The 12526-nt window shown below is 40.1% G+C and overlaps 1 protein-coding gene across 1 annotated transcript in view; it reads right to left on the reverse strand.

Annotated features, from left to right (window-relative positions):
• The window catches only part of LOC132451337 (glutamate receptor ionotropic, NMDA 2D-like), a 12912-nt gene extending 664 nt beyond the window's left edge, over positions 1-12248 (reverse strand). The window contains exons 1-2 of the mRNA XM_060043719.1: positions 11741-12248; positions 9934-10071 (exon numbers count right to left, since the gene is read on the reverse strand). Coding sequence (XP_059899702.1) covers positions 9934-10071; positions 11741-11848 — 246 coding nt within the window. The 5' untranslated portion in view covers positions 11849-12248. The remainder of the gene's footprint in view (positions 1-9933; positions 10072-11740) is intronic.
• Between the last annotated feature and the right edge of the window lie 278 nt (positions 12249-12526).

Below are 12526 nucleotides of genomic sequence, written 5' to 3' on the forward strand. Positions count from 1 at the left end.
AGTATGTACCACTCTATATTGTACTGTATATCCTACTAGGTAGAGTATGCAGTACTCTGCATTGTACTAGGTACAGTATGTACCACTCTATATTGTACTGTATATCCTACTAGGTAGAGTATGCAGTACTCTGTATTGTACTAGGTACAGTATGTATCACTCTATATTGTACTGTATATCCTACTAGGTAGAGTATGCAGTACTCTGTATTGTACTAGGTACAGTATGTCTATATTGTACTGTATATCCTACTAGGTAGAGTATGCAGTACTCTGTATTGTACTAGGTACAGTATGTACCACTCTATATTGTACTGTATATCCTACTAGGTAGAGTATGCAGTACTCTGTATTGTACTAGGTACAGTATGTCTATATTGTACTGTATATCCTACTAGGTAGAGTATGCAGTACTCTGTATTGTACTAGGTACAGTATGTACCACTCTATATTGTACTGTATATCCTACTAGGTAGAGTATGCAGTACTCTGCATTGTACTAGGTACAGTATGTCTATATTGTACTGTCTATCCTACTAGGTAGAGTATGCAGTACTCTGTATTGTACTAGGTACAGTATGTACCACTCTATATTGTACTGTATATCCTACTAGGTAGAGTATGCAGTACTCTGTATTGTACTAGGTACAGTATGTACCACTCTATATTGTACTGTATATCCTACTAGGTAGAGTATGCAGTACTCTGCATTGTACTAGGTACAGTATGTCTATATTGTACTGTCTATCCTACTAGGTAGAGTATGCAGTACTCTGTATTGTACTAGGTACAGTATGTACCACTCTATATTGTACTGTATATCCTACTAGGTAGAGTATGCAGTACTCTGTATTGTACTAGGTACAGTATGTACCACTCTATATTGTACTGTATATCCTACTAGGTAGAGTATGCAGTACTCTGTATTGTACTAGGTACAGTATGTACCACTCTATATTGTACTGTATATCCTACTATGTAGAGTATGCAGTACTCTGTATTGTACTAGGTACAGTATGTACCTCTCTAAATTGTACTGTATATTTTACTAGGTAGAGTATGCAGTACTCTATATTGTACTAGGTACAGTATGTACCTCTCTAAATTGTACTGTATATTTTACTAGGTAGAGTATGCAGTACTCTGTATTGTACTAGGTACAGTATGTCTATATTGTACTGTATATCCTACTAGGTAGAGTATGCAGTACTCTGTATTGTACTAGGTACAGTATGTACCACTCTATATTGTACTGTATATCCTACTAGGTAGAGTATGCAGTACTCTGCATTGTACTAGGTACAGTATGTACCACTCTATATTGTACTGTATATCCTACTAGGTAGAGTATGCAGTACTCTGCATTGTACTAGGTACAGTATGTCTATATTGTACTGTATATCCTACTAGGTAGAGTATGCAGTACTCTGTATTGTACTAGGTACAGTATGTCTATATTGTACTGCATATCCTACTAGGTAGAGTATGCAGTACTCTGTATTGTACTAGGTACAGTATGTCTATATTGTACTGTATATCCTACTAGGTAGAGTATGCAGTACTCTGTATTGTACTAGGTACAGTATGTCTATATTGTACTGTATATCCTACTAGGTAGAGTATGCAGTACTCTGTATTGTACTAGGTACAGTATGTACCACTCTATATTGTACTGTATATCCTACTAGGTAGAGTATGCAGTACTCTGTATTGTACTAGGTACAGTATGTCTATATTGTACTGTATATCCTACTAGGTAGAGTATGCAGTACTCTGCATTGTACTAGGTACAGTATGTCTATATTGTACTGTATATCCTACTAGGTAGAGTATGCAGTACTCTGCATTGTACTAGGTACAGTATGTCTATATTGTACTGTATATCCTACTAGGTAGAGTATGCAGTACTCTGTATTGTACTAGGTACAGTATGTCTATATTGTACTGTATATCCTACTAGGTAGAGTATGCAGTACTCTGTATTGTACTAGGTACAGTATGTACCACTCTATATTGTACTGTATATCCTACTAGGTAGAGTATGCAGTACTCTGTATTGTACTAGGTACAGTATGTCTATTGTACTGTATATCCTACTAGGTAGAGTATGCAGTACTCTGCATTGTACTAGGTACAGTATGTCTATATTGTACTGTATATCCTACTAGGTAGAGTATGTACCACTCTATATTGTACTGTATATCCTACTAGGTAGAGTATGCAGTACTCTGTATTGTACTAGGTACAGTATGTACCACTCTATATTGTACTGTATATCCTACTAGGTAGAGTATGCAGTACTCTGTATTGTACTAGGTACAGTATGTACCACTCTATATTGTACTGTATATCCTACTAGGTAGAGTATGCAGTACTCTGTATTGTACTAGGTACAGTATGTCTATTGTACTGTATATCCTACTAGGTAGAGTATGCAGTACTCTGCATTGTACTAGGTACAGTATGTCTATTGTACTGTATATCCTACTAGGTAGAGTATGCAGTACTCTGCATCGTACTAGGTACAGTATGTCTATATTGTACTGTATATCCTACTAGGTAGAGTATGCAGTACTCTGCATCGTACTAGGTACAGTATGTCTATATTGTACTGTATATCCTACTAGGTAGAGTATGCAGTACTCTGTATTGTACTAGGTACAGTATGTCTATATTGTACTGTATATCCTACTAGGTAGAGTATGCAGTACTCTGTATTGTACTAGGTACAGTATGTCTATATTGTACTGTATATCCTACTAGGTAGAGTATGCAGTACTCTGTATTGTACTAGGTACAGTATGTCTATATTGTACTGTATATCCTACTAGGTAGAGTATGCAGTACTCTGCATTGTACTAGGTACAGTATGTCTATATTGTACTGTATATCCTACTAGGTAGAGTATGCAGTACTCTGTATTGTACTAGGTACAGTATGTCTATATTGTACTGTATATCCTACTAGGTAGAGTATGCAGTACTCTGTATTGTACTAGGTACAGTATGTCTATATTGTACTGTATATCCTACTAGGTAGAGTATGCAGTACTCTGCATTGTACTAGGTACAGTATGTACCACTCTATATTGTACTGTATATCCTACTAGGTAGAGTATGCAGTACTCTGCATTGTACTAGGTACAGTATGTCTATATTGTACTGTATATCCTACTAGGTAGAGTATGCAGTACTCTGTATTGTACTAGGTACAGTATGTCTATATTGTACTGCATATCCTACTAGGTAGAGTATGCAGTACTCTGTATTGTACTAGGTACAGTATGTCTATATTGTACTGTATATCCTACTAGGTAGAGTATGCAGTACTCTGTATTGTACTAGGTACAGTATGTCTATATTGTACTGTATATCCTACTAGGTAGAGTATGCAGTACTCTGTATTGTACTAGGTACAGTATGTACCACTCTATATTGTACTGTATATCCTACTAGGTAGAGTATGCAGTACTCTGTATTGTACTAGGTACAGTATGTCTATATTGTACTGTATATCCTACTAGGTAGAGTATGCAGTACTCTGCATTGTACTAGGTACAGTATGTCTATATTGTACTGTATATCCTACTAGGTAGAGTATGCAGTACTCTGCATTGTACTAGGTACAGTATGTACCACTCTATATTGTACTGTATATCCTACTAGGTAGAGTATGCAGTACTCTGCATTGTACTAGGTACAGTATGTCTATATTGTACTGTATATCCTACTAGGTAGAGTATGCAGTACTCTGTATTGTACTAGGTACAGTATGTCTATATTGTACTGTATATCCTACTAGGTAGAGTATGCAGTACTCTGTATTGTACTAGGTACAGTATGTACCACTCTATATTGTACTGTATATCCTACTAGGTAGAGTATGCAGTACTCTGTATTGTACTAGGTACAGTATGTCTATTGTACTGTATATCCTACTAGGTAGAGTATGCAGTACTCTGCATTGTACTAGGTACAGTATGTCTATATTGTACTGTATATCCTACTAGGTAGAGTATGTACCACTCTATATTGTACTGTATATCCTACTAGGTAGAGTATGCAGTACTCTGTATTGTACTAGGTACAGTATGTACCACTCTATATTGTACTGTATATCCTACTAGGTAGAGTATGCAGTACTCTGTATTGTACTAGGTACAGTATGTACCACTCTATATTGTACTGTATATCCTACTAGGTAGAGTATGCAGTACTCTGTATTGTACTAGGTACAGTATGTCTATTGTACTGTATATCCTACTAGGTAGAGTATGCAGTACTCTGCATTGTACTAGGTACAGTATGTCTATTGTACTGTATATCCTACTAGGTAGAGTATGCAGTACTCTGCATCGTACTAGGTACAGTATGTCTATATTGTACTGTATATCCTACTAGGTAGAGTATGCAGTACTCTGCATCGTACTAGGTACAGTATGTCTATATTGTACTGTATATCCTACTAGGTAGAGTATGCAGTACTCTGTATTGTACTAGGTACAGTATGTCTATATTGTACTGTATATCCTACTAGGTAGAGTATGCAGTACTCTGTATTGTACTAGGTACAGTATGTCTATATTGTACTGTATATCCTACTAGGTAGAGTATGCAGTACTCTGTATTGTACTAGGTACAGTATGTCTATATTGTACTGTATATCCTACTAGGTAGAGTATGCAGTACTCTGCATTGTACTAGGTACAGTATGTCTATATTGTACTGTATATCCTACTAGGTAGAGTATGCAGTACTCTGTATTGTACTAGGTACAGTATGTCTATATTGTACTGTATATCCTACTAGGTAGAGTATGCAGTACTCTGTATTGTACTAGGTACAGTATGTCTATATTGTACTGTATATCCTACTAGGTAGAGTATGCAGTACTCTGTATTGTACTAGGTACAGTATGTCTATATTGTACTGTATATCCTACTAGGTAGAGTATGCAGTACTCTGTATTGTACTAGGTACAGTATGTCTATATTGTACTGTATATCCTACTAGGTAGAGTATGCAGTACTCTGCATTGTACTAGGTACAGTATGTCTATATTGTACTGTATATCCTACTAGGTAGAGTATGCAGTACTCTGTATTGTACTAGGTACAGTATGTCTATATTGTACTGTATATCCTACTAGGTAGAGTATGCAGTACTCTGTATTGTACTAGGTACAGTATGTCTATATTGTACTGTATATCCTACTAGGTAGAGTATGCAGTACTCTGTATTGTACTAGGTACAGTATGTACCACTCTATATTGTACTGTATATCCTACTAGGTAGAGTATGCAGTACTCTGTATTGTACTAGGTACAGTATGTCTATATTGTACTGTATATCCTACTAGGTAGAGTATGCAGTACTCTGTATTGTACTAGGTACAGTATGTACCACTCTATATTGTACTGTATATCCTACTAGGTAGAGTATGCAGTACTCTGCATTGTACTAGGTACAGTATGTCTATATTGTACTGTATATCCTACTAGGTAGAGTATGTACCACTCTATATTGTACTGTATATCCTACTAGGTAGAGTATGCAGTACTCTGTATTGTACTAGGTACAGTATGTACCACTCTATATTGTACTGTATATCCTACTAGGTAGAGTATGCAGTACTCTGTATTGTACTAGGTACAGTATGTACCACTCTATATTGTACTGTATATCCTACTAGGTAGAGTATGCAGTACTCTGTATTGTACTAGGTACAGTATGTCTATTGTACTGTATATCCTACTAGGTAGAGTATGCAGTACTCTGCATTGTACTAGGTACAGTATGTCTATATTGTACTGTATATCCTACTAGGTAGAGTATGCAGTACTCTGCATCGTACTAGGTACAGTATGTCTATATTGTACTGTATATCCTACTAGGTAGAGTATGCAGTACTCTGTATTGTACTAGGTACAGTATGTCTATATTGTACTGTATATCCTACTAGGTAGAGTATGCAGTACTCTGTATTGTACTAGGTACAGTATGTCTATATTGTACTGTATATCCTACTAGGTAGAGTATGCAGTACTCTGTATTGTACTAGGTACAGTATGTCTATATTGTACTGTATATCCTACTAGGTAGAGTATGCAGTACTCTGCATTGTACTAGGTACAGTATGTCTATATTGTACTGTATATCCTACTAGGTAGAGTATGCAGTACTCTGTATTGTACTAGGTACAGTATGTCTATATTGTACTGTATATCCTACTAGGTAGAGTATGCAGTACTCTGTATTGTACTAGGTACAGTATGTACCACTCTATATTGTACTGTATATCCTACTAGGTAGAGTATGCAGTACTCTGTATTGTACTAGGTACAGTATGTACCACTCTATATTGTACTGTATATCCTACTAGGTAGAGTATGCAGTACTCTGCATTGTACTAGGTACAGTATGTACCACTCTATATTGTACTGTATATCCTACTAGGTAGAGTATGCAGTACTCTGCATTGTACTAGGTACAGTATGTCTATATTGTACTGTATATCCTACTAGGTAGAGTATGCAGTACTCTGTATTGTACTAGGTACAGTATGTCTATATTGTACTGTATATCCTACTAGGTAGAGTATGCAGTACTCTGTATTGTACTAGGTACAGTATGTCTATATTGTACTGTATATCCTACTAGGTAGAGTATGCAGTACTCTGTATTGTACTAGGTACAGTATGTACCACTCTACATTGTACTGTATATCCTACTAGGTAGAGTATGCAGTACTCTGTATTGTACTAGGTACAGTATGTCTATTGTACTGTATATCCTACTAGGTAGAGTATGCAGTACTCTGCATTGTACTAGGTACAGTATGTCTATATTGTACTGTATATCCTACTAGGTAGAGTATGCAGTACTCTGTATCGTACTAGGTACAGTATGTCTATATTGTACTGTATATCCTACTAGGTAGAGTATGCAGTACTCTGTATTGTACTAGTTACAGTATGTCTATATTGTACTGTATATCCTACTAGGTAGAGTATGCAGTACTCTGTATTGTACTAGGTACAGTATGTCTATATTGTACTGTATATCCTACTAGGTAGAGTATGCAGTACTCTGTATTGTACTAGGTACAGTATGTCTATATTGTACTGTATATCCTACTAGGTAGAGTATGCAGTACTCTGCATTGTACTAGGTACAGTATGTCTATATTGTACTGTATATCCTACTAGGTAGAGTATGCAGTACTCTGCATTGTACTAGGTACAGTATGTCTATATTGTACTGTATATCCTACTAGGTAGAGTATGCAGTACTCTGTATTGTACTAGGTACAGTATGTCTATATTGTACTGTATATCCTACTAGGTAGAGTATGCAGTACTCTGTATTGTACTAGGTACAGTATGTCTATATTGTACTGTATATCCTACTAGGTAGAGTATGCAGTACTCTGTATTGTACTAGGTACAGTATGTATATATTGTACTGTATATCCTACTAGGTAGAGTATGCAGTACTCTGTATTGTACTAGGTACAGTATGTCTATATTGTACTGTATATCCTACTAGGTAGAGTATGCAGTACTCTGTATTGTACTAGGTACAGTATGTCTATATTGTACTGTATATCCTACTAGGTAGAGTATGCAGTACTCTGCATTGTACTAGGTACAGTATGTCTATATTGTACTGTATATCCTACTAGGTAGAGTATGCAGTACTCTGCATTGTACTAGGTACAGTATGTCTATATTGTACTGTATATCCTACTAGGTAGAGTATGCAGTACTCTGCATTGTACTAGGTACAGTATGTACCACTCTATATTGTACTGTATATCCTACTAGGTAGAGTATGCAGTACTCTGCATTGTACTAGGTACAGTATGTCTATATTGTACTGTATATCCTACTAGGTAGAGTATGCAGTACTCTGTATTGTACTAGGTACAGTATGTCTATATTGTACTGTATATCCTACTAGGTAGAGTATGCAGTACTCTGTATTGTACTAGGTACAGTATGTCTATATTGTACTGTATATCCTACTAGGTAGAGTATGCAGTACTCTGCATTGTACTAGGTACAGTATGTCTATATTGTACTGTATATCCTACTAGGTAGAGTATGCAGTACTCTGCATTGTACTAGGTACAGTATGTCTATATTGTACTGTATATCCTACTAGGTAGAGTATGCAGTACTCTGCATTGTACTAGGTACAGTATGTACCACTCTATATTGTACTGTATATCCTACTAGGTAGAGTATGCAGTACTCTGTATTGTACTAGGTACAGTATGTCTATATTGTACTGTATATCCTACTAGGTAGAGTATGCAGTACTCTGCATTGTACTAGGTACAGTATGTCTATATTGTACTGTATATCCTACTAGGTAGAGTATGCAGTACTCTGCATTGTACTAGGTACAGTATGTCTATATTGTACTGTATATCCTACTAGGTAGAGTATGCAGTACTCTGCATTGTACTAGGTACAGTATGTACCACTCTATATTGTACTGTATATCCTACTAGGTAGAGTATGCAGTACTCTGTATTGTACTAGGTACAGTATGTCTATATTGTACTGTATATCCTACTAGGTAGAGTATGCAGTACTCTGTATTGTACTAGGTACAGTATGTCTATATTGTACTGTATATCCTACTAGGTAGAGTATGCAGTACTCTGTATTGTACTAGGTACAGTATGTCTATATTGTACTGTATATCCTACTAGGTAGAGTATGCAGTACTCTGTGTTGTACTAGGTACAGTATGTCTATATTGTACTGTATATCCTACTAGGTAGAGTATGCAGTACTCTGTATTGTACTAGGTACAGTATGTACCACTCTATATTGTACTGTATATCCTACTAGGTAGAGTATGCAGTACTCTGTATTGTACTAGGTACAGTATGTCTATATTGTACTGTATATCCTACTAGGTAGAGTATGCAGTACTCTGCATTGTACTAGGTACAGTATGTCTATATTGTACTGTATATCCTACTAGGTAGAGTATGCAGTACTCTGTATTGTACTAGGTACAGTATGTCTATATTGTACTGTATATCCTACTAGGTAGAGTATGCAGTACTCTGTATTGTACTAGGTACAGTATGTCTATATTGTACTGTATATCCTACTAGGTAGAGTATGCAGTACTCTGCATTGTACTAGGTACAGTATGTCTATATTGTACTGTATATCCTACTAGGTAGAGTATGCAGTACTCTGTATTGTACTAGGTACAGTATGTCTATATTGTACTGTATATCCTACTAGGTAGAGTATGCAGTACTCTGTATTGTACTAGGTACAGTATGTCTATATTGTACTGTATATCCTACTAGGTAGAGTATGCAGTACTCTGTATTGTACTAGGTACAGTATGTCTATATTGTACTGTATATCCTACTAGGTAGAGTATGCAGTACTCTGTATTGTACTAGGTACAGTATGTCTATATTGTACTGTATATCCTACTAGGTAGAGTATGCAGTACTCTGTATTGTACTAGGTACACTATGTCTATATTGTACTGTATATCCTACTAGGTAGAGTATGCAGTACTCTGTATTGTACTAGGTACAGTATGTCTATATTGTACTGTATATCCTACTAGGTAGAGTATGCAGTACTCTGTATTGTACTAGGTACAGTATGTACCACTCTATATTGTACTGTATATCCTACTAGGTAGAGTATGCAGTACTCTGTATTGTACTAGGTACAGTATGTCTATATTGTACTGTATATCCTACTAGGTAGAGTATGCAGTACTCTGTATTGTACTAGGTACAGTATGTCTATATTGTACTGTATATTGTATTGTGTGTACCCTTTTCTTTTGTTATGTTTTTGTATTATTATTCTATCATTATTGTCTTATTATTTTGTAGTAGTTTGATTGTGTCAATAGGAAGTAGACACGGGCGGCCATCTTACCTGGGACTCCCTCCCCAGGCTGGCCCCGCCCCCCACCGCTACCACGGGAACACCCGTCTGGGCGGAGACAAACTCCAGCAGGGGGGCCAGGGGGGCGCGGTTTGGGGGCGGGGGCCTCTCCTCCTCGAACACCAATCCCTGAAGAGGAAGGGTTCACGCACACACACACACACACACACACACACACACACACACACACACACACACACACACACACACACACACACACACACACACACACACACACACAGTTAAAGATGACCTGATATTATTACACACAACCTCATATTTAAAGATGAGCTCATAAAGTTAAACATGGATAATAAATAAAAACATGGTATCTTCTGTTGGTGCTGTGTGAGGCGAGTTCTTCACCTGGACACCGTGCACAGAGTACTTATGCTAAGCTGTGTTGAAACCCAAATCTGTGAACAGACCAGGGACAGGTTCCCTGGGGCTGGGGCCTCAAACTGTCTCAAACAGCCCTCAATCGCTCCTCAAACCAACAGAAGATCAGAGATGAACCTTCTGGTTCAACGGGGAGGAAGAAGCATGTTTGCGAGTGTCACCGATTTCTGATGTCTTCACAACGTCTTCAAAAGAGCAAATATGTCGCTATTTATAAATGCTCTCGTCACAATTGTCTGCTCCTTCCAAAACCCAATAAACAGAGTAAAATAACAACACAACAAAAACAAGGCTTCATTCCTAGTTCTGTGTGTCCCGTCCAGAACCCCCTTGACGTCCCTGTACACAGTACTCTATCTGTAGTGCTGTGTACAATACGGCTAATGTACCATGAACTTCATCAGGTACCATATGATGGACAGTCACAGTGGTTTAGTGGTGCATGTCTTCAGTCCTGGTACAATATGGATATTGGAGCTAACAGGAACCTGCTCTGTCTGAACTAAGCTCCGCCTCCAATCCCCACACCACTTTGACGTGCAGGAAGCCAGAGGGGCAGTGCCCTAACCCTAACCCTAACTAAATCAGTTACAGATTTTCAAGAGGAAGGTCAGTAACGATTATAAAAATGTCCCCCGGTATGAGAAGGCCTTATTCTGCATCAGACAAGCTCTATAAAGCAGTGTGTGTGCGTGTGCAACCCCGGAATGTGTCCCCCATACCTGTCTATAACACACACACAATGGTGTCAACAGTGTTTACCTGTAAGGCTAACATGTTTACCTGTAGGGATAACATGTTTACCTGTAGGGATAACATGTTTACCTGTAGGGATAACATGTCTATCTGTAGGGATAACATGCTTATCTATAGGGGCGCGGTCTTTACCTGTAGGGACGTGGTGTTCACCTGTATGCGCGTGTTTAACTGTAGGGGCGTGGTCTTTAACTGTAGGGGCGTTTTTACCTTTAGGGGCGTGGTCTTTACCTGTAGGTTTACCTGTAGAGGCGTGGTCTTTACCTGTAGGTTTACCTGTGGGGGCGTGGTCTTTACATGTAGGGGTGTGGGGTTTACCTGTGGGGGCGTGGTCTTTACCTGTATGTTTACCTGTGGGGGCGTGGTCTTTACCTGTAGGGGCGTGGTCTTTACCTGTAGGTTCACCTGAATGGGCGTGTTTACCTGTAGGTTTACCTGTGGGGGCGTGGTCTTTACCTGTAGGGGCGTGGTCTTACCTGTAGGTTTACCTGAATGGGCGTGTTTACCTGTAGGTTTACCTGTGGGGGCGTGATCTTTACCTGTAGGGGCGTGGTCTTACCTGTAGGGTTACCTGAATGGGCGTGTTTACCTGTAGGTTTACCTGTGGGGACGTGGTCTTTACCTGTGGGGGCGTGGTCTTTACCTGTAGGGGCGTGGTGGCCAGCAGCTCACACAGCTGCAGCAGCAGGCTCCCCGGGCTGCTCTCGTTGACCGCCAGGTAGATGACGTTGGCCTGGCCCGACGGTGTCATCACCGTCTCCCCCACCAGGGCCGCCAGTGCCACGCTGGCCGAGGCCACGCCCGCCACGCCGCCGACGCCCCCTCCGGTCAGCGCCCCCGTGACCCCCCGCCCCGGCCCCCCCCCCCCCCGGGCCCGTTACCCAGCCCGGGGCCCAGCTCCCCCGAGCCGGCCCCGCCCGGGACCGCCGTGTCCGGGAGGATGGAGGAGCCGGAGTGGACCACGGCGATGTTGACTCCGCCCGAATCCCTCTCGCGGTCCCGAGGGCGGAGCAGCAGGGGGGGGGAGGGCCGGGCCGGGCCGGTGCAGGCCAGGATAGCCAATAGCAGCGAGAGGGCGGGCCTTGGGGCCACCATGGGACAAAAGGAGGGCCAATGGCAGCTGTCAGATGAGGGCTGGGGGGCGGAGCTGGGTGGGTCTCTGAGGGGGGGGAGGAGCAGCTCAGAGCGCCGTCCTTCACCAGGAGAGGAGGCCCTGGAGGAGGTGAGGAGAGAGGAGAGGAGAGGAGGTGAGGAGGTGAGGAGAGGAGGAGAGGAGAGGAGGTGAGGAGAGGAGAGGAGAGGAGAGGAGGTGAGGAGAGGAGAGGAGAGAGGAGGAGGTGACAAGAGAGGAGAGGAGGTGAGGAGAGAGGAGGAGGAGAGGAGAGAGGAGAGGAGAGGAGCTGAGGAGAGAGGAGAGGAGCTGAGGAGA

This window comes from Gadus macrocephalus, chromosome 22, assembly GCF_031168955.1.
Source record: "Gadus macrocephalus chromosome 22, ASM3116895v1".
In the NCBI taxonomy this organism is placed as follows: Eukaryota; Metazoa; Chordata; class Actinopteri; order Gadiformes; family Gadidae; genus Gadus; species Gadus macrocephalus.